The sequence below is a fragment of the Artibeus jamaicensis genome, unplaced genomic scaffold, assembly GCF_021234435.1.
Source record: "Artibeus jamaicensis isolate MK-2021 breed Jamaican fruit bat unplaced genomic scaffold, CSHL_Jam_final scaffold_1019, whole genome shotgun sequence".
Taxonomy (NCBI): domain Eukaryota; kingdom Metazoa; phylum Chordata; class Mammalia; order Chiroptera; family Phyllostomidae; genus Artibeus; species Artibeus jamaicensis.
Window position 1 is genome coordinate 30,415,407 of NW_026522025.1, and position 26,791 is coordinate 30,442,197.

Here is a 26,791-nt window from a genome sequence, read left to right on the forward strand (position 1 = left end):
AATAAACATATTTTTTAAATAAAAATAGTGCCTGCAAGACGAGGGAGATACAAGAACCCCTCTGGACTTGGTGGAACAGAGTAGGTAACACTGGGTGGAGCCACCTGGTCAGGATTCAGGGATGAAATGATAGATGAACACTTGTTGTGAAGGCAAGTGGAAGGGGGCTGCGGACATCCATGAACACTGGGCTACGGAGCCATGAGTTTCTTCTGCGGGAAATGGGGTCCTACAGAAGTTTCTGAGCAGGAGACCAACACATGAAGGCAGGCTAAGAAAATTAAACCAACGGTCACATGGACTAGACTGGTCTGTCTGTGGATAACAAAGGTAGGCATAAGCTGAAGACTAGAAGTAGCCTAATTAACTTCTCTATATTACTAGACTGCAAGCTCTGAGGACCTATATCAATAAAAGTGTGGAGTCCAGATCTAGACAGGTGGGGCCCAAATTCCAGCTCTCCCACTTACTAACTGACTGTTCGTAAGCAAATTACTTCACTCTCTCTGGCCCAGTTTCTTTATCCATGAAAGGGGGTAATAACTGGACCTACCTAACAGATTTGCAGGAAGGATGAAACTGAGCGAACATACAGAAAGCACTTACTGTGCCTGGCACATGGTAAACGCTATTCCAGTCATTGGGTTAGCTGCCCAAAGCAGTAGTATATCTACAACTGGATGAACAACAGAATGCATGGCGCACAAGGTGCTTCATACATATTTTTAATTAACTAATGAAATCAAAGTCTGCACTAGGAAGAAAACAATGAGTATGGCAAAACATGAGTAGATGCAGTTTTGAAGGAAGAACCCACAAGACTTAGTAGATATCAGGACAAAGAAGACAAGTTCAAGGATAGTGATAATGTTTTATGCCTTGATAAGATAGAATTTTAGTAACATTATCAGATCAAAAAACTGAAAGGAAAGCTAGTTTAGCAAGAGAAGAAATTGGGAAACAATTAAAATTAACCAAATAACAAAAGGGGATATTACTATTTCTCCTTTTTTTCAAGTAATACTAACAATGTGCCTACTTTATAGGTTACCAAAATAAAAACTTCAAAACAAAGAATTAAAATGAAAAAAAACAGAAAAGAAGAAAAAAGCTAGCCATATACATTTAACCATAGCCTTGCATCTCAACCTTGTTTTCTTTGAAGTAACTTGGTTACCCTCAAACTTGGCGAGCTGGTATAGCATGTCACATAATAAAAAGACTCTTTATGAATGTAGAATAAAGATGCAACTTCAGTTATGGCAGAAATCTCCTCTTGCTTCTAAAACTATATAGAGCTGTTTTTAGAAAGGTATTTATTTGGGGGTTCCAGAAATAACATCCTTGCAAACACTTTTACATTGAATGGACGATTATTTGCCAGTGGAGCCAAAAACCTCACATCAGTCCTGTTTTTAAAAGAGCATGTGTTTCCAATGTAGCTATCTAGAGAGACACCTCCCTGAAAATGGTTGCATACCACAGGTCCCCAAACTGGATGACAGAGCAGATGGCTGTTGGGGCCCTGGCAGGTAAGGGCTCAACAATATGGACTTAAACAAAAGGTCTCTATATAGCCTTTCATGCTCCTTAGAGTGCCAGGGGTTAGCAATTCCTCAGAGCACTCAGACACTGATAGAAGGGAAACCTAGCATTCTGTAAGTTTTTAAAGTCAAAACAGTCAAGATTGCGAATTTCAAAGTGTATTTAAATAGGATGAATTTGAGTGAAGATGAGGGATTTCGGGAACAGGACAGAAACCACTTCTATTGACCAGGCTTCAGCAGCCTATGTGCCTCATTCAGACATGGAAACCCACACTCTGAAATAGAGATCGACTATTTTTCTAGATTTAAGAACATGTGGAGCCCTAGCTGGTATGTGGACTGAGTGCTGGCCTGCAAACCAAAGGGTCACTGGTTCAATTCCCAGTTAGGGCACATGCCTGGGTTGTGAGCCAGGTCCCAGGACATGTGAGAGGCAACCACACATTGATGTTTTTTCTACCTCTCTTTCTCCCTCCCTTCACCAGTCTCTAAAGATACATAAATACAATCTTTAAAAAAAAATGAAAGTAAAAAAAAAAAAGAGTGGAAACAAGGCATAATCCCTTACAAAAAAAAAAAAAAAAGGTCACATCTCAAATGAACTTCAACCTACCATCTAACCTCCAAAGTCAACATAGTTGTACAGTTTTGTGAATTTGAGTGTGGACTTCCCACAACAAAAGTCAGTGGCAGGACATATCAAAACAGTTTCACCTTGGAGTATAGGGAACAAAAAACCCCAAACAAACTCATAACATAAATTACCTGGGTGGTAACCATGACTACCTTCAAAATCTGGAGACCCAGTTTCCATGGGATCTGGTGTCTGGCTCGGAATTTTTCACACGGATTCATGAAGTAGAACTTCAGGTCTTCCCTCAGACATTCTTCTTTCACATCAGCATCAAGATGAGCCATCGCGTTGCTGCCACAAAAGATCAATTTTTAAGTACGAGGAACAGCCCGTTCACCAGGAAGCTCCTAAATAATACTTTGCATTCACATGCTTAACCCACTCTCACAAGCAAAACTCTCCCCGCAACCAGTAAACCTGTGTTCTCTCTAGGAAGGTGAAAATCATTCAGGACCCTTCTATTATTTGCCTTTCCACAGAGCCACTCATCTTGTTCAAAATGGCCATTTTCAAAAATTATACAATTGGAACTTTTTTGCAAAACTCGTCCATTTCTCATTTTCACACAGAGCACTCACCTGTCGCTGGCGTCCTAACAAAACTAGATGGGGTGCTTTCATGGACTCGAGAGTGAAATCACAGAAATTCAGTATAGACTAATGAAATAGTATAGACTAATGAAATTAAGTTTGTATAGAAATACAGAATCTTTCTCTATAACTTTGTACAGAAGGAAGGATTATGTTCCCCTTTATTGATAACATATAAGTGATTATAAGATCCTAAAACGTCAATATCTTTAAAAAGTTAAAATAGCATCTCTGTATTTCTGCCTAGTCAGATTTCTGTGTTGCCTTACATTAGTCAAATTTGCTTTTATTCTCTCATAGGCTATGGCCTCAGAAGTGGGCATGTGACTCAAGCGAGGCCAAAAAAGCCAGTGACATGTGGTCACAGGACTATGACTATAACCAGTGGGAGAGATGTGGTCTTTCCATTAAGTAGTCCTCAAGGCGGGGTGTGCAAAACAAAAAATTGAACTCTATTAATAAGGAATATACCATAACATACAGAAGAACAGCTGCATGTAGTAGCATTTAATTTTTAAACATACACACGTTGGGGATATATGCTTAACTCTTACTGTTGGATACATAACCAACCAAGTGTGGAGATCATAGATGGACGTGAGGCACAGCCCGGGGGTCTGACGTCCTGGAAGCCGTCCTGCCATCTCGGGAGAGCGCGGCAGAGAGTGAAGCTAACACAGGAGGACAGACAGTGGACAGACACTGGACCTGATGCCAGTGTTTGAGTCCCTGGGTCCAGCGGTATCTAAGGCCATCATCCCAACACTTTCAGTTTGAGCTAAAAATACTCGTTGGTTTTTAAGCCAGTTTGCATTAGAGTTCTGTTTCTTGTTTCTTACAACAAGGAGTGCCTAGATGGTAAATTTAATGAATAAATTCTATTTGGTTCAACCAATCAGTCAGGCTACTCATTTCTAGGGAAGTTTTTATAGTTGGGGGTCATTCTTGGGAATCTTTTCACCTGAAATGTCTAAATGACATACCTTTATACTGACTTATTATCCACAGTCTCTACCTTAACTAATAAGTTTAAAAGATGTCCAGAGGGAAAAACTATTCTAAGACTTATTTTAAGACTTATATGAAGTTGTTAATAATTTCCCATTTTTAGACAGATTTTTAGACCTCTTATTTACAGAATTAGTAGGCTAGGTTATTTAGAATTTTCCTGATGCAAGGGGAGGAAGGAAGGGAGAGAAGGAAAGAAGGAAGAGAAGGAGTAAGGGAGGGAAAGAAGAGGGAAGGAAGAGAAAAGAGAAGGATGTTGGATAAAATGCACCTTTTGGGGGAGAGGTGGAGGAAGTAGCTTGTAAGAAAAACAGCAAAATGGAGTTGCTGCTGTCGGGAGAACAGTCTAAAAAGGAGCTGGGAGGCCAGGAAGTTGGGCTCGTGACCTCACCTCATGGGAAGTTGAACTTTTGAACTTGGCCAAAACCAAATGGCTACTTCCTGATATAGTTCTTGGAACAGGCTGATCCCCTGAATTCTCTATTAAGAAATAAATTTTCACCTGACAGCAGACACAAGAAATTAATTGCGTAGAGCATATCACGGGTCCTCTTGTGAGCACCAGTCACAGCTCTTTCAAAGTGACTTGTGTACCTCCTTTGGAAGTTCCCCCTTTCTGTCTTTATAAATTCTCTCCCCTTCCTTCCCCCTCAGAACACAGCTGGGTTTCTGCCCAAATCTGTGTATCCTGGATTGCAATGTCTAAAAAATGCCCCCAAATAAAGCTTTCGTCTGCCTTGCAGTTTTGGTCAAAATTGATTGACAAACTGTAGAATACTGAAGAGTTAAAAGTTGACAAGCCCTGGGGATCTAACGCCCAGTATAGTGAATACAGACAACAACACTACATTATAAATGTGAAATTTGTTAAGCAACTAGACCTTAATTATTCTCAGCACAGAAAAGAAAGAATGACAGGACATGAAAGAGGGGCTAACTGTCACTACAATGGCAATCGTATTATAATACAAAAGTGTATCAAATAAACACATTGTACATCTTAAATTTATACAATGTCATAAGGCAAATATATTTCAGTTGAAAAAAGAACACTTGAAATAAAGATGTTTCTAAGAATGCTTAAAAATTTAAAGAGAGCAAAGATCTACCAAGCCAATCTTGGGGGAACTGGTGAAGTTGGAGCCCATTCACGTACACTTAGGCTTCAGTTTGTGGCCCCAGGACAGGAGAATAAAGGAGCCAAGACTTAAGGCCCAAAGTCCATCCAAGTTATAAAAGGAGACCTCCTCAAATTTAGGGAGAAGCCCCAAAGAGCTAACTCCTCAGAAAAACAACCAGCACTCACTGAAACTGCCTGGCCCCCCAAATGTAGAAGACTATAGAGAAGACCAGAGTAACTTCAAATCAAAGGAAACAAAAAGGAAATTAAAAACGTAGACCCATCCTGAGAAATGACGGCCAAAACCCAGCCTCTGGGACCCATGCCTGGTGAGCCCAAGAACATCATGCCATGCGCCTCGCTCAGGGGGCTCCAGGCTGGGACAGCCCTCCGCCTCCCAGCACACACACGGACCTCTCCAGAGGTCCATCCTGCGACTTGGGGTGCTCTAACAAACCACTTACAGAACACATTTACCAGCTGTAAAACAGCCAAACACATGAGAAAACCAAGTAACATAAAATAGTCAACTTAGAAACAAGGGCCAAGAACATGGAACCAGACTCAGATTAGAAAACAATCACTCTTACCTTATCGAAAGACAAACAGAGGTAAAAATATCCACTATGAGATTAACTTGGTAAAACAAAAGAACTTTCAGAAATGAAATATCATTTCCCATAATGAGTCTCATTTCAAAAGAATGAGAAGCCTTTTTAAATGTGTTTGCCCTGCACCTGTTGTAATTACCTCTTGGTTCGATCTCCTGACCTTTTACCATGAACATTTACTGTGCGGGGCTACTGTGCTAGGTCTCAGGACAAAACTGAACACATTTCCTGAGCTTCAGGTGCTCCATGTCCAGTACAAGACATAGACTTGTGAGTGCGTGTTCACAAATTAGCAAGTAACTTAGTGAAGGCTGTATCGCAAGGGTAGAAAGTATCGTGGAAACAGAGTCCTAACGCTGAGGGGAAGGGTTCACAGTCACACTACAGGGAGCGGTGGGTGCTACGGGGACGCCTGAGGAGCAGCGTTGAGGGCGGCTTTCCAAAAAGAAGGTGGCATCCTAACTGTGCGTGAGAGCAACATCCTCCGACACAGACCTCCAGGTTTCTGACAGCACGGACCATTGATTGTGTTAGATTATTTACACTACTGTACCCTTCTGCAAGTTTTTCACTTAGGTATTCATAGGGAAGTTGTAATACTTCTAGCACTGTGGGGGGGGGGGAGAAAAACTGAAAAAGCTAACATGAAAACTTTCCTCTTTGGCATATAGGAGCCACTAGGTGAAATACAGGAATGTGCTAGGCAAATGTGATCAACTAATAATAGGTATACAGAAAAAAGTTAGTTTATATGGATAATAAAGTTACAACACGAGGCTTCTGTTTTTTAATAAGTCTAACTTAAGTTTAGAAATAATATCTAAAGTTTGGAAGAAAAAGTAATGATGTTTTGGTTCAAAAAGTCTAATATCTCAAGGAAAATGTAAATGTGTAAGCTTTCTAATCTTTCTTTTCTGAAGGTTCTTTCTTGCTCCCTCTTTCCAGTTTGTAGATTTGGCCTAGTTCCCTGGAAATGAAGGGTATTAAACATACAAAGATGCAATCAGACATCTTCTTCCTATAACAAAAATACAATGGTGAAAAAAAATAGTGCAAGATGAAAACAAGGAAATTTACTAAAAAAGAGAGACAGACAGACAGGACAATATCATAACATTAAAACATTCTGCATTTGACCCATACTTATCCAATACCCATGAATGCTGAGCCCCAGGCCAGGCTGGGTGTTTGGTACAGGAGACTCGAGCTGCAATCACCACTTCATAAGCAAGAATTAAGTCAGGAGCCCTGGCTAGTATAACTGTGGATTGAGCACAGGCCTATGAACCAAAGGGCCACCAGTTTGATTCCCAGTCAGGGCACATAGCTGGGTTGCAGGCCAGGTCCCCATTTGGGGCCGCATGAGAGGCAACCACACATTGATGCTTCTCTCCCTCTCTTTCTCCTTCCCTTCCCCTCTCTCAATAAAATAAAAATAATTAAGTCAGTAGGAGTAATACTACAACTTTCACTACAAGTGATGAAAATCACCATCAGGTTTAGAAAAGGACAGAGAGATGCTAACTCGTAACACAACTCAGGGGTGACAGGGAGTGAAAGTGATTAAACCATAAAACCATTTAAGGAATAAAAACCAATGAAGATCTAAATTACGGTCACCCATCCATTGCTGGGTAGTCCTGCAATGGAAATTGCATGGAATAAATAAAGGCAATCATGAATCTTATGAATTATTTGTTTCACTAAACTATAGAAAATGAACGACCTGGATTTGTATGAGTTTAATACAAATATCAAAGGAAGAAATATTTGCAGAATATTTGTAAGCATAAAAACAAGATCTGGAATAGAAAGAAAAGTCACTCACACAGTGGGCTACATAAAAGCTAGAGGTGCTTGAATGGAAAAGTAAACAGGACTTGGCAAAGAAGCCTGAGCCTGGCACTGAGGTGAGAATTCAGGGAGAGCACATCAAAGCTACCATCGGTCATTAAGAAAACCTACTCTTTCTCCAAAGAATCAGAACTGTGTAATGTCAGCTACTTTTAAGGCTATCACATGACCAAGGGAAATTCTAGCTTTATCAAATCAGAGACTAAAAGATTCTGGAAGAATGAGGTTTTAAAAAAGCAAAACCAGTTGCCAGCAATTCTTAGCCTCACTGGGGTCATGAGCCCCTGTGAGAAGTTGTGAAGGTTCTTGGTCTTTCTTTGCCCTAGAAAAATGCACACACCAGTTTCAACGATGGTACCTTGCTCCCATGGGCACGGTCTGCTCAGCAAATCAGCTGACTAGCCCAGGCTGCTGGTGCTTTTAAGCTTGCATGACCCTTACCCTCAAAAAGAGATGTGAAAGCTTGTTTCCTACTGTCTGTTGCCTTCAAAGTGGGGTGCGTTCACACAGGGGGTGTGCAAGACCATTCACTGATTCATGAGAAGAATTGCAGCTGCTAACTGTATTAACCTAGCAAAGAGAAGTTAAGATTTGCACATTTTAATTTATGAATTGTTACATATCACACATAAGAAGCTCTCGCTTGGTCAGAACGCCAGATGCCTTTCTCACGGAGGTAAACAAGGCACCCAGGGGGAACAGTGCACGTCCCTAAAGTAGGGGCTGATGGCGGCTCCCTCACTGGTTTTTGGCACACCCCTACAACTTAGGGTTTATGTGAACCCATGTAAGCATTTTTTAGAGCAGGGGTCCTCACCTCCCTGCAACTGGGGCCACCGACCGGTACCCAGCAGGAAGTGAGCGGTGGGCCTATTACCACCTGAGCTCCCTGCTCCTGTCCCACCTCCCAACCCCTCCCACTCCCACCTGTGGAAAAACTGTCTTCCATGAAACCGGTCCCTGGTGCCAAAAAGGTTGCGGACTCCTATACAGTACACTATCCACTTTTGTTAACCCTCACAAAAATGGGCAAGGTACATAAAGATTATTGCAAAAAGTTCGACCCATCCCAAAATTAATGTAAGCCTAAATTAACATCAAGAAAAATAGGGAAGCTAACACTCTCTTAAAACAAACTTCCTTGACCATGACCAGTTTTTTAAAAAAAGATGAAAAGCAAATCTGATCTGAAAAATAAGTTGGGGAAAAAAGACAGACTTATAAAAAAACCCTATTTAAACTATAGGCTAAATCTACTACTGTTAAGTGATGAACCTGACCCTGAGGGTACATACTGTGCCTTAACACATTAACTAGTGACACTACGAAGTCAATGATATCAGGAAGTCACTGCATTTAGCAATTCATGTCAACATCTCCAACTGTCTCACTTCTTAAAATGTTCATTTTAGTTGTTCTAGAGCATTTTTGGTTCTGTATACAACATATAAATAAATACACACTGAGAGATGGTAGCTGTTCTTTTAAGTGATGAGGATAAATTATCAAAAATATTTGGGACACTACTCCTCTCATGTTTCAAAACTCCCACCACACCTTGTGGGAGTCCTTTTGTGATCCCAGCTGATATTATAAATTCCTGAGTTTTGGAGAAACTGGTGTTTGTTCTCCTGGCTCCAACAAATAAATAAAAAGCAACCTCGATAGGAATTCCTTTTCCCGTCGGACCCGTTCAGGCGTCACGTCTGGATGCAGTGACACTAGAACAGGATGCTCTTTGGAATTCACAGCTAGCTCTTCCGCATCCCAAGGATGGAGCAGGGGAGGTGGGACGAACCACTCCGCAAACCTGTCCTTCCCCCGCACCCTCTTCACAGCGCACGGCTCCGCCAGCGCCCAGACACCAAACCGGAGCTGACATCGGCGCAGATCTGCACCTTCTGGTCCCACCTGCCTTCCCACTGCCAGCCCCGCCCCGACCTTAACGCTGTACATAATTTCAAGTAAACCATAACAAAACCCTAATCTGATTCCTGCTTGCAGGCAACCACTATTCCCTGTTTTTCTCAGTTATTTAATATTTCGCAATAATAGTGTTCCACTGTTTTTCCTCTTTGGGGGTGTACTACCCGTTTACCTCCTCCTGTGAAAACTATAGAGTCAGCTCTTGTATCCGCCCCCCCAACCAGCAAACACACCCATTTCACCTCCCCACTCATCTTCCCAATAAAGTTTTAATTAAAATTTTGGGAAAATTAACATTTATGATTTATGAAGCAAATATGCAAATACTCTTCACAGTTGACCTATTAGTACACCGTGGTTTTATATGCTTTCTTGTAAAAAATTTTTTGGAGTTAACTGCCTTTTCCCATCTTTGCTTAGTTTTTTACATACACCCAGGACCTTATGATCCCCAAATTCTGGCTGAGTCTGACAGCTCTCTTCAATTCACACAAACAAGCTGGGGAAATCCTGTCGACTCCCTTCTTCTCCCAGGACTTCATTCCTGGAAGCCTCACGCTCCTGCTCCAGCCTACACTGGTTGCCTCCTAACCCCTTTTCAGGGCCATCAGTTTGGAAATGCCCTTTACCTCCTGCCTAAGCCAAGTTCCACACCTTCTGGATCCCATCTCTACTTTTCTTTGCTCCCTTGTTATTGTGGAGAGTATCCTTCAATCCCTTCCTGTGACAGAAGCCTGGAAGGTCAATTTTGAGACTTCCTGGGACAGACCCCGCTAGCTGCCTGCCCAGTCTTCATTCCTCCACTCTTCCTGATTTTGTTGAGGGCAAGAAATATATTAATATTGAAGGGTAGAGAAATTCAGTGTCAGAACTAGAGAAAAACTTGGCCCACTGTTTCAAACTTGGCCGCACACTGAGTCACCTGGAGTGCTTCAAAATACTGGTGCCCGGCATTCGCCTGCAGAAATTCCAGCCTGGTTGACGTGGGTACAACCTGAACATCTGGGCTTTGAAGAGCGCCCAGGTGATTCTGATATGCACCCAGGTTGAAATTCTCTGCCCTGGAGATTTTACCTGTTTTCGTCTCTTCATTTTACAAATGAGACAGCTAAGGTACCCTGAGGGTGCAACTTGCCCCGATGATGAGAATCCAATTTCCCTCCCTGACCACTTTGTCTAGCATTCCTTCATCATCCCCGAATTAATATTTTTTTAAATTAGTTTCTTAATTTAATTTTATTTTTTAAAGACTTTATTTATTTATCTTTAGAGGGGAAGGGAGGGAGAGAGGGAGAGAAATATCAATGTATTGTTGCCTCTCATGCGTCCCCTACTAGGAACTGGCCTGCAACCCAGGCATGTGCCCTGTCTGGGAATCGAACCATGGTTGTTTGGATTGCAGGCCCGTGCTCAATCCACTGAGCTACACCAGCCTGGGTCAAATTAACCTTTTTGAAGTAGTAATATTTCAAACACAATTTCTCTTATTTGAAATGTGTGATCCTTTGGTAAACAACAGCATTCTAGTCCATAAATTCAGGAGGCTTCTCAATGGTCATGTTATTGCAATGGAAAGGAAAAAAGAAAGAGAGCTACGTGATGGAATGAACTCCACATTTACCCTCCTCAGGTTACCTTTGTGCCTCCGATTCTCTAGCGCAAACACCGGGTTTCCATTCTTTCTCCTCCGCTGAAACTGCTGCATGTTCCAATGGCTGCTTCTCAGGTCTGGACTGAGTGGCTTGACAGCACTGATCCCACTGACTACTATGTCCATGGCACAACCTCTTCTCCTTGCTCCTAGAACACCCCACTCTCCTAGTTTTCTTCCTGCCTCACTGGGCATTTCTCAGCTGTAATCCTTTGTCCAGTCAGTCGGTGGTTTTCCACCTTGGCTGCACAGTAGAACCACCTGGAATTTTCTAAGGTTTCAGTGCCTGGCTTCCTGGCCCTAGACATTGTGATTTAGTTGGTGCCCAGGTATGAGGTGGGCACTGAAATTCTGCTAAGCTTTCCCAGTGATTCTAATGTGTAGCAGAGAACAGGACTTTTTGTCCAGAGGCGAAAAGCAAAGGCCACCTTTGATTTCTCCATTTCCTTAACCCTCATATCCAATAGATCAAGTCTTCCTTCAAACATCATGCGGTGGTCTCCATCTCCCTACAGCCACTGCAGCCTCCCAATTCTCCACACAGTGGCCAGAAAAAGTAACTTCTAAAGAAGAGATCAGATATTACTTTCCTGTTTAAACCATTTAGTGGCTTCCCCCTGCTCTCAGACTAAAATCCAACCCTTCTACCATGGTCTGCAAGTCTCCTGCCCACTCCTTCCCACACCCTCTCCCCACCCCTCCTCACTACCCACAGCCTCCTCCCTGGCCCTGGAACATTCCCTCCTCTGGCATTTGCATTTACTGCTTCATCTGCCTACTGCTATTCCTCCAACCCTTGGTAGGTCTGGCTTCTCTCATCCTTCACCTCTCAAGTGTCATCTCTTTAGAGAGGGCTCACTGACCATCTTTTAAAAGCGACCTTGCCCATTGCTCTCTTACAACTTAATTACCTTCATAATTGAGATCACAATCTTTATTACTCTCCCCTAGAACAAAATTTCATGAAGACTCATCTTACTTCACACTATATCCCACACAGTACCCGACACATAACAGGTGTCCAGTGAATCTTGGTTGGAAGAAAGAAATGAGTCAATGAAGGAGACAGTGATGCTGAGTACATGAGCTTCTCCTTGGCCAGTACAATCAAGATCAAATAGTAATAATAATAACAAATACAATAAAACGACACAATAATAATAGAAAGTCTGAATTAAAAATGCACTGAAATGTTTTTGTTTAGTCAAGTTACATTAGAGGGTTTTAGTAATTTAGTTGATTAGTTTGCTGATAGAAACCCTGTTTTGTTTCAATTAATGTTCCTAAAGATCATCCAAAAAAATGAATTAGTCAGTGAATTGTTATCATGAATATCTGGAATCCACTGGAGAGAGAGAGGGTTAGAGACCTCCCTCAAACCAAATACAAACATAAAATTTAGACACATTAAAATATAAAAGCATTGGATATAGGTTTTTAATATATAATTTAAGATGACTTTCTAATCATAATATAATTCAGAAGCCGTGAAAATGACTGACAGATCTTAATGCAAAAATTTGACTTCAAAAAAAATTAAAAGACAAACTGGGAAAAAAGGTTTGCAATATATTTAAACAGGCCAAAGTTGACTATCTACTACTTGTAGAGAGCTCTGAATTATTAATAAGAATAAGACAGCCCAATATAATAACAGGCAAAAGATCTGAACAAGTTAATGAACATTTAACAATAATAACAGGGAAAAAAACTATGGAAGAAAATGTAAATTTTTGAAGGGCACTTGGGCAGTTTCTAAAAGAGTCTCTGTGATGTAGAACTCAAACTTCTATGAATTTATACTACAGATGTTAAAATAACCAGTGAACAAAATGATTTTAAAATGTTCACTGTAAACTTGGTATTGACTTAAGATATCTATGACATATTGTTAAATATTTTTTAAGTTATAATGGAAATATGTTGGGGTCTCATTTTTCAAAAAATGTTGACATTTTATTGCTGTATGTATACATTTTAAAAGACTAAAAATATATAACAAGAAAAAAATCTTGCTACTCCCTGTGAAGTAGAACTATCAGTCATCTTAATTTTCTTCAAGTCTGTACTTTCTTGATTTAGGGCAATTAACATGTGAGTTTTTATGAGTAAAAATGAGCTATTTCCAAAAGAAAGGGCCTAATAACATGTACCAGGTAATCAAGTACTTCCCTGCCCTTAGTTCGTCAGTGGTGGGTGGGAGGTGGAGTGGACAGAAGCAGTCCCGAGACTGAAGGTCAGCGCTTCCACCACAGCGACCATGTCGGCGCAGGTGAAGGACAGTGCCATCTGGCAGATGGAAGACTTCATTTGGACCAACCGCTAGCAACTCCCATACCAGATTTTAAATTTTATTCCAAATTCCTACCATGAACTAATAATTCATGATTTGCTAATCTCATGAAAAAGAGAGAAAGAGGAAGGGGGAACGAAAGCAGAGAAATGTTCAGTTCCCTGAGGCTCTGGGGTAGCTGGGCCCCCCATAAAAGGAAGTTAAGAGGGGAAAAAGTCAAAGAAAGAAACCGTGGTTACCTCCTCACACAGCCCTCAGAATATAAATAACATGGGTCATTTTGCTCCTGAGGAGCACCCAGAAGAAAGGCTGTAGGGGCTTTTTGTTTCCCACCAGAGCCATGCACAGGCACAGAGGATGAGCATGCTACAAGTTCTAGGAATTTCCCTGGAGACAACCATGCTGCTAAGCTCCTATAAAATCATCTCCCATCACCACCTGTGGCCTCAGGCCAGCAGGAAAGCCAAACCAGATCTGTACTTCTTTTAATCCTCACCTGATGACATGCTAGGACGTGCTTATTATGGATTTTTAGAAAGAGGGGAAGGGAGGAAAAGAGAGAGGGAGAGAAACATGGATGGACTGGAGTCCTGTCATATGTGCCCCAACCAGGAACGAACCTGCCACCTAGGCAGGTGCCCTAATCAGGAATCAAAACAGTAACCTTTCGATTTACAGGACACTCCAACCAACTGAGCCTCACCAGCCAGGGAAAGAGCTACACTCTTTAAAGTTTTAAAGTGCTTATGCTGAACAAGCCTCCCGCCTTTGAAAATATCTTGAAAAAATCAGCTGTCTGGGTCAGAGACAAATAAAGTAAAACTCCATTTCTTAGCAATATGGGATGTCACATGCGGTGAAAGCTGAAGGTGATGAGTGGGCACAGGGCATTTCCTCACAGCTGTCTTCCTCTAATAAGTGCCCAGTTTAACGAGGTCATGCTAAGGACGCTCTCTAAGTGCAAAATTAAAAGAAGTTATAAAGTTATACTTCATATTTTTTCCTCGAAACACTGAGTGTAGTTTATTTTTGGACAGCCCACTTCAGTGGCAGTTGGGAAATACCTTTAGTCACACTATTTCTCGAAATTCCCTCTAGCTGCTGTAAGTGACACAATTTTCTTCAAAAAATCACCATTGGAGTTGCAGATCTTTTGGAATTACACACGCCAAGGACAATTTCCCAGAATCCGTAGCCTCACTAGTCACCAATCATTGCCCGACAGATGTTGTAAGCTACCACCAGATTTATTCAAGGGGAGGTGATAAAATACAACCTTCAGAGAAGAAAGCAAGCAGGCCCTCCAGTTAAGGGGAAAGAAACATTGGCAACATGCCCCCAAAGCTGTCTTGTCACACTAGGAAGGAGGATGCAGGGGCCCAAACTCAAAACAGAGTGGAGAAAGCTCAGCTGCAGGTAGGGTGAGGAAACTGGGAAGAAAAAAAAAACCCAGATGACTGCCAGAGCAAACGAACAAACAAAAATAATAAAATGCTTTAAAACACTAGTAGGGAAAAGAATGTTGCAGTTTGATAAAGAAAATGAAGTCTGGGAATATAACTACTTTTCTCCCTGAAGCCCATAACAGGTGATCTGAGAGCTCAGGTGATCTCATTCTTCAGAACTGACCTTGGATTCCAGACCTCAGAAAAGGTAACAGTCCGCCTCAGGGAGGGTTCCACCTTTAATCTTCATAGCCAAAGGAGTTTTCTTTGACCACTGTTTTTTGCTTTGAAAACTGTAGCCAGAAGAAGCCACCTGTTATTCCACTAAGTTTTAAAAATTGTCTTATTCTGGGTCTCACTTTACTGTTAGAGACCTAGCCAAAGAGATTAGTTTGTAAATATTCTCATCCCTTGGTTCTGTATTCTCTGCCACTCTGTTCAAAACTTCACTTCCTATTCTTTCAACTTGCTTCTTTTTTACATATTATTGTGTTAAAATAACACTTTTGATGTGCTCCTCCTTGGGAGAAAAGAATGGAGTCTCTTCAAACACTTCATTGGGATTTATCATTTTTTAAGTGCAGGAGATTAAATAAAATTGGTATTATTATGGTGGCTTCTGCACAGTAATGGTCAGGGGATGTGTGGAAAATGCGCCTGGTTTTAAAGGGTCCAGGCCACAGAACCCAGTTTACGGAAGGATCTCATGAAAAGAGAAGGGAACTTTTATGGCAATGGGAGTTTGACTCATCTTAAAGTATGAACAGGAAGAAGAGCTAAAATCTCGAGACTGCTGACTCATTTGGAGGAAGGTACCAGATTCCCCCAAACTTGTGCTGTTTGGTTCGCTGCTGACCATTATTAGCACATCACAAAGATGGTCAGCAGTATCTGAAAGAGTGAAACCCATATTCCACCTCTGGGGAGAAGGAGGTAACTGGTCCCTTCAACATAAAACATCAGAATCTGCGTCCTGACATCCATAGCCAGCTCCTGCCACCTCACTTTCACTGGCTCCTTCCTCCGTTTTCAGTTTCAAAGCCGCACAACCCGCTGTTCCCCACTGGTGTCCTACAATCAGGCATGTGCACACCTCAAACGTGGATCCCTTCGAAGGCGATTTATGTGCACACCCAAGAGTGTGTCCCCCCCCATGCTGTAAGAACAAGAACTTCTGAAGATACTCCCTGGATACAATAAAACCGTTTAAGTCCTGAAGGAAATGTGCTAAGGAAAATACTGACTTAAAGAAAAAAAACAGAGAAAGGTTATACACCACGAGCACACAGCTGTTCATCAGTGTCAGCAGGAGACGGTAAACAAGCCCAGAGCTGGCTGCTCCGTAGGTTTTTAGGGCAGCACTTTGAGGGCTAGGGCAGATGGAAGGAACGTGTATCGTACCTTCCCCATCTGCTTCATTACAACACACACCTAGCATTAAAAGAGCTTGAAAGTTGCATGATACCTGGCCATTGTAACATCACAGGTATCCAGCTGTCAAAGAAGTTGCACCCACAGTGTATCTTCTCTTTCAAAGTTGGTCTTTCAAACGTCTAAGAAATACATGCCACTCTTGCTTGGAATTAAGTACCTCCCTGGACAGTCACCAAAGATCAAATGACTTCTCTTGAACTCTTAATTCCTTGCTAGCATTATTAAGTCCACTTACAATACTGAGAATATTGCCATGCGGAAAGGCAGGAATATCTCTCCACTATTTTAAGGAATTTTAACGACCTGCCGCTATATTTGTTTTGCGAGAAGGAAGGGGAGCCAAGGCCCATGTAGTCCTCAGGCTCAGCGGCGCGGCTGGCTGGCTGGCTGGCAGCCCCGACCCCTGGCGTGGGGCCCCCTGGCAGTGCCGCTGGGCTGAACTGTACGCCTTTTCATGCAGGCAGAGGAGCTGAGGTTAACTGCACCACACTCTCCCACCTGAGGAAAAGGCCTGTTTGTTCAGGAAGGCACAGCCCGGCCTTCTTGAAGTCACTGCTAGCAGTTAACAGGAGCGTTCTCAAGGCAGCAAGAAAGCTCTGGTCTAGAACCAGAAAGCCGTCACTTGAGGATTTCTCCAGAGCCCGGTATCTGGAAAGACGCAGCTCAGGCGCTTCACCTGAAGGTTAACCTGAAAACATCTGATCCTCTCCTAGGCCACCTGGCCAGGGGGAAGGGGCAGACTGCCAGGTCAGGCCTCGCCTTCCACACTTTCCACAGCTCTCGCGATTCGGAGCAGGAAAAACTTTCAGGGCACAGGCTTGTCCGCCTTGCTGGACGGCCTCCCTGCAGCTGGAACCTTCCGGGCGCGCCCCCCTCTCTTAGTCGTCCTCTCACCGGTCCCGCCTGCAGCGGGGCGCGCGCTGGCCGAGGCCGAAGGCAGCACGCGGCGGGGGGCCGCGTGCAGGGGGCTCTGCTCCGAGGCGTCGCGGACCCGGCTGCACGCCGGCCGGTCAGTGCGCGCGGGACCGGACGGAGCGTGGCCAGCCCCGCGTTCCCGCCCCCCCCCCCCCGCAGTCACCACTCCGCCCCTCGCTTCCCTGCCGGAGGAGACTTCTTCCACGCGTCCAGAGCCAGTCTCTCGGGCTCCGGGAGGCTGGACGCAGCGAAGCGGGTGAGGCTGGGGCAGTGGGAGACGGAAAGGGGTACAGGCGCGAGAAGACCGGAGCAGGAGGGCAGCCTGAGCAGGGCCCGGGACGCGCCCAGTAGACGGCGCCGAGCGCCCCCGGGGGACTGACCTGCGGCGCGGCTCCCAGGACAGGTCTGCGGCTGAGATCCTCACGGGCAGGTCTAGCGCCTCCGCTCCGCCAGACGTGGTGCGGCCCCGGAGCCGCAGCAGCCAGAGGTCAAGGGTGGGACACTGCACCTGCCTCGGCCGCCCCGGGCTCCCACGCTCGGGTCTCCGGTGCCCCGCGCGGTCCCTCCACTCCGCCTCCCGCGTGTTCACCGGGCGGCAGGACTGCGGAGCAGCGCCTTCTGCAGAGGCCGGGTCTGCCCGCGCGCCCTCCACACCGCCCCCGGGCGGCGGGGCCGCGCGCGTCCAGCCCCCTCCGGGCTCCGGCCCGTCTTCGTTCCTTTCTCGGTTTCTCCATTCTTCGTTTCCCTCATCCATTCCTGTGTCCATTTCTTTAGCCATTTCTATTGTGATGCGTTCAGGACACCTCGGAGAGCGCCAAGCTGAGCGCTGGACGCTGGATACACGAGGAAAGAAAGACGTGGCCCTTTCCCGCTAGGATTTCACATAAACCGTCAAGTTCATTGGATGCGCTTATTTTCCCCTCCTGAAGGGCAGGATCACAAAACTCCGTGACAAGGTTCATGTTTCAGGTGTGAAAAGTGCTACTGGAGCACAGGGAAAATAAAACAAATCGCCTTCCGCTCGCGTGGGGACACTGGAGCGGACCTTCAGAGCGGGCAGGGCGGGTCCGCGCGGCTCCAGGCTGGGCCGGAGGGACGGCGACACACGCACCGCCTCGCTCTGCCTGCGCTGCAGCCACCGCTGCTCTGCCCTCCACGTGTACGACAGGAACACACGCGCCCCTGGGAAACCAAACATGAATCTTAGAGATGAGGACCGCGGACCCATGCCCAAATACCAATGTCAGCTGAGGGTGATGTTGGCTCGGCAGTTTGGACCCGGCCACAGGCCCTTTCCCAGTCTGTTCCTACTCTAGTCACGTGGTAGCAGCAGCGCTGAAGTCCCGAGTTCCAGGCCACTTGGATGAGCAAATGTTTAAAAGGTCTCTGAGTATACCTAGGGCAAAGAATACCCTGCCAGATAATTATTTTAATATGTGTCTCCAGGTAGATACAGTTGGACAAAATACTGTCTATAAAAGCATGCATAATTGACCCTCGTTTGAAAGATAGTTCCAAAAGGCTATTAGGTTTAAAAAAAAAAAAAAAAGGAAGAAAGGATAGAAAAGAAAAGAAAACCTTACTTTATTTTATTTTTTTAGAAAACCTTATTTTAGAACCCCTATTATCAGAGCCACCCCCTGGATGTAAACAAGCTTGGAGGACCCCGTTTGCCTAGTCACAGTCCCCACAGATGCGTGCGACGGTGGCGTGGGTAGGTTCCGTTTTAGAACAAACGGAGAGGAAATGTCACAGCGTTGTACTCGTGGGGAGCGGGGGGATTCCCGTGATAGGCTCAGACTGTGGCTTGACTGGAAAGTGTTGGAGGAAGTAAATTGTAAGTATAAAACATTACATTTATATGTTATGTACCCATATGTATCATATATAGTTTATATCATTTCTATGCTGATGAGTCTTTAAGCCTTTTTAATTCAAAGAAAAGCCACAATAAAGGGACAACCTATTAACCTCGAAATGCCAGGACTCCACAAGGAACAATAATTCCTTTAGAAGGGGATTTTAAACTGGAATGACTTTTTTTATCAGCACAATTCTCCTTATGTCTTTTCTAAGCCTCTGGCAACTCTACACAATAACTTCTGGTCAGGTAGTTAAAAACAAACATAACTGTTACTATTGCATTTACTAAGAACACTTACCATGTGCAAGGGATCTGTGCTTCAAAGAGGCCAGAAGTACAGTGCCTACTAGGTAGGAAGGCTGATGTGTGTGTTATCTCATTGAAAACTTGGCACCCTGTACTGTCATCTCCCTTTTGAAAGGAGGAAATGGATTCAGAGAGGTTGAAGTTACTTCTGGGAGGTTGCCCACAGAATATGTAGTAGGTCCAAGATTTCTATTCAGGTGGCTGAGTCTCCAAAACCTTTATTCTCACCATACAACTGGACTGATAGAGGCGAGATCAGCAGTTACTGCCCTTGGGCAGCATTCCTGACCCGGAGAAGTTTCTGTAAACAATTGCACATCCGTAACAATCTATCAACAGTTGCACAAAATAGAGATGAGGTACATATACATAAATAGCTGGATGCATATATTATCAACAGATACAAAAGTATCACTTAAAAAAAAAGTAAGTAAATTTTTACAGAACACTGTATAGGGAAAATACCTGCAGAAGAGCTGAAGTTTCTCAAATGTTAATGTGCAAACGAAACACCAGGGGGGTCTTATGGAACCCAACTCTGATTCAGTAGGTCTGGAATAGGACTCGAGATTTTGCATTTCTAACTAGAAGATGTTGCTGATACTACTGGTCCGTGTACCACTCTTTAAGCAGCACAGTTCTAGGAAGTATTTAATTTCAGTGGTGAGGGACTTGGGGTTGGAGAAGAGAGTAGGAGAGTAATAATGGAAAATACTTGGAGTCCAATAGCTGAAAGTTGTGAATATTATACAAAGTGAAAGAAATGAATTATAGTTTCTAGGTACCTAATCTAATCATTTTTTAAAGATTTTATTTATTTTAGTCACAGGAGAAGAAAGGGAGAGAAACATCAATGTGTGGTTGCTTCTCACATGCCCCCTACTGGGGACCTGGTCCACAACCCAGGCATGTGCCCTGACTGGGAATCGAACCAGCAACCCTTTGGTTCACAGGCCAGGGCTCAATCCACTGAACAACACCAGCCAGGGGTCATTTTTAATTAGTAAATTAGTTCACAATAGGCATTAGATTTTTCACTTTCAAAAGTCACTGCTTATGGTAAAGATCTAACTCATTTCTCACTGGTAACAGTCATTTTTCTGTGCTATGCTTTTGTTGCTTTCTGTGTTCTGATGGAGGCGTAGGTGGAAACACTGTGCCTCCTTGCACAACCAAGTTTAAAGACAACAAAGTTTTAGTAACAAAAATGCAACCAAAACACAGAAAATTGAACTATACAGAAGCCTGACAAAAACCATTCAGCCAGACCAGTAAGAGGCGCGGAGCCAGCCACTGGTGGAGCAGGGTTGCGCAGGATAACTCAACCAGACCGACCCAGGAGCAAGGGCGGCGGTTTACAGAACCCAGGCGTGGGGTCGAGAAGGACAGACCCAGTGAGGGCGCAAGGTGGCAGGCTGACCGCGGTCACACATTGGTGGGAAGATAAACCAGCAAAGGAGTGGGCAGTGAGACAACCGCACAGACCCCAGCGTCGGGAAGCAGCAGAGGTGACCGCTAGTGCCCCTCTCTGACCACACCCCCACATACAGGGTCACAACCCAGCGACCTGGGTAGCCCCGCCCTGGGGAACACCTAAGGCTCCGCCCCTCATACATAACAGACACCAACAGACCAAAATATTATGGCTCAAGAAGGACAGCTCGAAGCCCCAGAGTCAGTACTTCTAAGTGACCAAGAGACAGCCAACCTATCAGATGCACAGTTCAAAACACTGGTGATCAGGATGCTCACAGAACTGGTTGATTTTAGTCACAAATTAGAGGAACAAATGAAAGCTAAACTAATTAAAATGAAGGGAAATGCACAGGAAACCAATAGTGATGGAAAAGAAACTGGGACTCGAATCAAGGGAGTGGACCAGAAGGAAGAAAGAAACAACCAAACAGAAGAGGATGAAGAAACAAGAATTCAAAAAAAAAATGAGGAGAGGCTTAGCAACCTCCAGTACATCTTTAAATGTTCCAACATCCAAATTATAGGGGTACCAGAAGGGGAAGAGGAAGAGCAACAAGTGGAAAACTTATTTGAACAAATAATAAAGGAGAATTTCCCCAATCTGGCAGAGGAAATAGACTTCCAGGAAATCCAGGAAGCTCAGAGTCCCAAAGAAGTTGGACCCAAGAAGGAACACACCAAGGCGTATCATAATTACATTAGCCAAGATTAAAATGAAGGAGAGAATCCTAGAAGCAGCAAGAGATAAGGGGACAGTCACCTACCAGTTCATGTTGCTCCACTCTCTCATCAGCAGAATTGGTTTTGTTAGTGTTTTGGATTCTGGCCACTCCACTAGATGCCTAGGAGTATTTCACTGATGCTTTATTTGCAATTCCCTAATGCCACATAACATTGAAAACATTTTCATATGCTTATTTTCCACCTGCATGTTTTCTTTAGTGAAGTATCTATTCAGGTTTTTGGCCCCCCCTTTTTTTAAATTAGGTTGGTTGTTTTCTTGTTGAATTTGAGGAATCCTTTGCATATTTTCTATAATAGTGTTTATCAGACATGTCTTCTGCACATACTTTTTTCCTAGTCTGTGGTTTGTCTTCTTGTTCTCTTGATGGTATCTTTTGTGGAGCAGAAGTTTTTGTTTTTTACAGATTTTATTTATTTTTAGCAAGAGGAGAAGGGAGGGAGAAAGCAAGGGAGAGAAACATTAATGTGCATGAGACATCAATCAGTTGCCTCTCACGCACGCTCCCAACTGGGGACCCGGCCTGGAACCCAGGCATGTGTCCTGACTGGGAATCAACCCAGTGACTGTTAGGTTTGCAGGCCAGCACTCAGTCTACTGAGCCACACCAGCCAGTGCAGACGTTTTTAATTTAATGAAGTCTTATCAAATTTCGTTTTCACAGATTGTGTGTTTGATGCTGCTTCTAAAAAGTCACCACCAAACCCAAAGTTATCTAGATTTTCCTCTATGTTGCCTTTTAGGACTTTCATTGTTTTCATTTTACATATACATCAACGATCCATGTTGAGTTAGTTTTGTAAGATCTGTGTGTCTACATTTATTTTTTTGCAGGTGGATAACCAGTTGCTCCAGCATCACTGGTCCTTCATCAAAGATTGACTATATTTGCATGAGTCTATTTACTTACTATGCTAAGTTGCCTCCATTCATGAATATATTATCTCTGAAATTATTCAGACTGTTTATGTCTTGTAATGGAGTTTTTGAAAGTTTCTCTGGGAAGGCCTTGCACATTCTACCTTAGGATGATTGTTAGATAATTTCTAATTTTTGCTATCTTTTCTGGAAGATTATTCATATAGCGAGGAAGCTTAGAGTGTTGTTAAATTGATCTTACTTCCAGAACAATCTCACTGAATTCTTTAATTAGTTTTGAAAATTTGTTAATTTTATTAGTTTTTCTATGTAGATCATCATATCATCAATTAACAAGAATTTTATCTTTTTTTTAAATCTTAATTTGAAATTGGTATGCTGGGACTAAAAGATTAAAATTCAGTATTTGATTTTTTAAAGCCTTATAAAGTGATCGGAGAAAATAGCAGCTAAATTGTTTAAAGAAAATGTGGCATCAACAAATCAAGTTTTACCTAAAAAGTGTTCATAACAGACAACACATATTCTTCGATAACTATTTTGATATCTATAAGCTTTCCCCTAAGAGTTCTCCCCTGACTCATGTGGTCCAGACACAGAAGGGCAGCCTGAATCCCGAGCCTTTTGGACGGGTCCTTGTTTGTAGCCCCAGTAAAGGGATTTGACTGTTCCTGGTCCTGCCCCGGCCCATGCAGCCACCACAAAGCACTCGCAGCAAACTTACCTCGTGTGCATGGTAAAAGTGAAAACTCCTGGCCTCACTACAGGACTTGAAAAGTAAGAAGTCTCTGCTGGAAGTGCATGCACATCCACAATTTTAACGTGAGCCCTCCCTTCTGCCTCAACAATTCTTATGTCTAGGAGCTTGGGAATCATTATGTGGGGGAGAGAGATGATGGACCTCACCAACAGAAGTCCCACCCCCGTCTCCCCCTTGTTCCCCAGTCTAGAAGCCTAGGAGGAGAAATGGAGACTTCCATTCTCCCTTCCTTTTTTTCTTGTCTTTTTTAATCTTCCCCTAGGATACGTTTATTGATCTGAGAGAGAGGAGAGAGAGAGACACTGATGCAAGAGAAAAATTGACTGGTTGCCTCCCATACCTCAACCAGGGATTGAACCTGCAACCTGGGTATGTGCCTAGACTGGAAACCGAACCTGCAACCTTTTGGTGCACAGGACAATGCTCCAACCAACTGAACCACTCACCCAGGTCTCTCCATTCCTTCTTACAAGAACCTTGGCATTCTTTATGGCACATATACCATATTGTTCGAATTATAAGTTGCACTTTTTTCCCCAAATTTGAGGGGAAAGAGGGGGTGTGTCTTATAGTCTGAATGTAGCTTTACATTTACAACAGTGAAATATTATTTATGTTATTAAATATTTACCACACTTTTTGCTTCCATTTTTTTTCCTATTTTCCTCCTCTAAAATCTAGGTGTGTCTTATGGTCCAAAAAATACAGTACATAAGAGAAAAACATGGAAATGACTGGTCCATAATGACTGCCTACCCAAAGCAAGACTGTACTGGTTTGGGACCAGTTCTAAAAAGTTAGTGCTGTTTCTTTTAGGAAACAGTAGAGATGTCTTCTCATGGGCATCATTACTAACAAATAGACCCTAAGATTTATTAAGGACCCACTCCTGACACAAGAAGCAAGCTTGGGAATCGCGTGCCAAGTCACTGGCTCTAATTCCACAGCAGGAAAATGATTTCAGGGCAAATCCTAACACTAGCACTGAAGTATGATTGCTAGTCCAAAAATTTCACAAGGAGCACAAAAATGGTATTTACCAGATAATAAATAAAATTTAAAAAATTCACATTGTACTCTCGTAAATTCTAAAGATGATCAAGATACAAACACTAGAACTAAGGAGAAAACTCCCCTAGGGGTTTAGATTTTTATCACTTCTACAAAGCCAAAGACAGTACAAGCACAGCATATACTAGAGGTAAAACCTCACTTTTCAACACCTGCACTCATTATTATGGTCATGATTAAATAATAAGATTCTAGTGTCTCAAGCTTATCTTCACTTAGCCCTTAAACCTAAATTAACAAATTAGTTCTTTTTTTAAAAAAGAGTTTGCTTTGAGAAAACCTTTATTGCACATCATCGAACTCATTTCTATTTGAACAAACAATACAGAAAACCAAGATCCATGTCATGAAAATGCCTGCAACTTCTAGCCCGCATTTGGTTAGAACAGAGACTTTGTTTCTGTCTTTTAAAGGCATACATTTCCCACTCATGTTTAAGTTATGAGGATAATTATTTTACAAAACATTTTAATGTGAGTTATGGGACCTCTCCCCACAAACCACAGCTCCTAAACCTAAAATGCTACTTCTTTCCATGAGACCAAAGGTGCCAGTGCAGGGACAGTGCATCACACCGCGTTCACAGGGCCACGTGAGTGTGAATAAATCATGCTGTGGGCTCGGGCATGCATTCGATATGTGCTTTCATTTTCATACATGCATAAGATACTCTTTCAAGTTCTTTACGTTAACACTGGAGAAAACTTATACATGAATACTAAGAAGCTGGGTCCCCTCCAGCACTGAAAGAACCTGCATATACGAGTCGTCCCTCACGACCAACTACTGCACTGTTTGCTGGTGATGGCCATTTCTCATTCTAGCCTGGTCTCAAAACTCAACGACTGCTGGACATACAGCAGCCATCCCGTCTCCCTCGTCGAGAGTGGCCCAGGCCCAGGTTAGGGAGTCGTCTGAAGGCACTGCCAGGCAGGGCATTGTTTTCCACTGAGGACACAATCAGCAGTAAGCAACAGGCCAAGAGCTAGAGTAAAGAGTGGCAGAGAAACACCTTCTAAAGCTATAGCAAATTAAAGACCAAGAAACCAATAGCTTCTCTAATCAAAGTTAGGGTTTTTTTTTAAAAAAATGAACTCAACATAAAGCTGAAAGACATTAAATATTGCTTTTAAAAATTATAAACCTAATGAGTTCTTAATAAATTATAGCTATCAATTTGCTCAAAATAGTCGTTTTCAAATATACTCCACCAGATCTTAAAATATACTTAAAAAGTCTCCCGACGCAGCTACACGCCATGTTTTCCTCTAGAGCACACAGAAGCCTGACAGCTACTTTTTACAACAGCAAAATATGGACACTGGAGGGTCATCATCCAATCTGTACTTTCCGGAGTTGGGCAGATCTTTGCACTCTGATATAAACGTCCGCAGTTTGGTCTCCGGGAAGCCGTTTTGTTGGTAATGCTATACAAAAGAATAAAAAACAGCTCTCATTAAGAAACTCCTCGAAAACAGCTCTATTCCAAACTTAAAATAGATCATTTTGCAAGGGAGGGGATCTTCCTGGAGGAGTAAGTCAGTAACTTCCAAGTATTCAGGGAGGTGTGGTCTCCAGAGCCACTCTGGTTGGGCTAAGGCAAAGTGGGTCTGGGCTTCTGCAGTGCCCTCCTGGCCTCTCCCTTCTGGATCTGATTCAACCCAAAATAAGCATGTTGAAATCTCAGTCAGCCTTTGCCCTGCTTCCAGGAAGAATCCAGCCAGTCCTGTTCCACGTCTGAGATCCTCTGTCATGGCTCCACCCTGCAGCCCATGACCTTCAGGCCAGTGTATAGCAGGCACCTTGGATGGCACTTCATTCAGGCCAAAAGAAGCCCAGCTGGTACAGATTAACAACGATGCTGTTGGAGGCTGAGGGGTAGGTATACCCAGGCTTCTTCGGAAGACCTTGGCATACCTCTGAATGCTCCTACACTAGTCCAGGTGTCTGGACCAAGATCTGGATGCTGTAAGGGATCTTCTAGTCTGCACACCCTTTTGGAGTCTCTCTTCTGGATAGACAGGCTTGGTTAAGGGCCTCATATGTATATCCATTGGGAGTCTGAGGCCTCTAGAATGTGCCCTGGCCAGAAAAAATCAGAAATAACTTAGATTTCCCATTTGGAAGTCCTCTGAGCCTATGAAAAGAGGCTGACATCTAAACTATGACTCTCAGACTTGTGTCATGGAGAGTCATCAAGTCACATAACTCTTAGAGATGTTGGATGTCGCCTTTAAATAACACAGTTCTCTGCATGCAGAGTGGAAGGTAGTAAATTTTTAGAGCATCATAGGGAGGGATCTGGACAAGTACAGCTACCTTCTTTGCCGGTCAGCTTGGCGACTCTAAGCACAAATCTATCTGCCAAGCAAGTTCTGAGGACAATCGGTTCCTGAAATCTGATTCAATAAGAATGAAGCCATGGCCCTGGCTTCATGAGCAAGGCACTTCACAACCCATCAACTCCTGGAGGCCTTCCCTTTGTCCCTGGATGGTTCACACACAGCATACTACCCAGAAGAAGTCTCCAAGTGGACGTGTCCATGCCAACAGTGTCCCCAACAGTATAAAGCTATTAGAAATTTAAATATATAGGGCTATTTGTTCTGCCTTTCCATATTTCAAAAGGTTAAACTGATTTTTTAAATATTCCTTGTGAATGATA

At 43.2% G+C, this 26,791-nt stretch overlaps 2 protein-coding genes across 10 annotated transcripts in view; both read right to left on the reverse strand.

Moving 5' to 3' along the window:
• Positions 1–18,113, reverse strand: part of MCOLN2 (mucolipin TRP cation channel 2) — a 55,776-nt gene extending 37,663 nt beyond the window's left edge. Inside the window, exons 1-3 of one of the 7 annotated variants that reach the window (XM_053655478.1) lie at positions 10,926–10,987; positions 7,806–7,934; positions 2,313–2,472 (exon numbers count right to left, since the gene is read on the reverse strand). In XM_053655478.1, coding sequence (XP_053511453.1) covers positions 2,313–2,465 — 153 coding nt within the window. In that variant the 5' untranslated portion in view covers positions 2,466–2,472; positions 7,806–7,934; positions 10,926–10,987. The other 6 variants (XM_037163942.2, XM_053655477.1, XM_053655476.1 and 3 more) reach the window with 6 other exon arrangements.
• Positions 18,114–25,180: 7,067 nt separating this feature from the next.
• Positions 25,181–26,791, reverse strand: part of MCOLN3 (mucolipin TRP cation channel 3) — a 36,886-nt gene continuing 35,275 nt past the window's right edge. For all 3 annotated transcript variants that reach the window (XM_053655617.1, XM_037163980.2, XM_037163978.2), the window contains one exon: positions 25,181–25,553. In XM_053655617.1, the coding sequence (XP_053511592.1) occupies positions 25,419–25,553 (135 nt within the window). In that variant the 3' untranslated portion in view covers positions 25,181–25,418. The remainder of the gene's footprint in view (positions 25,554–26,791) is intronic.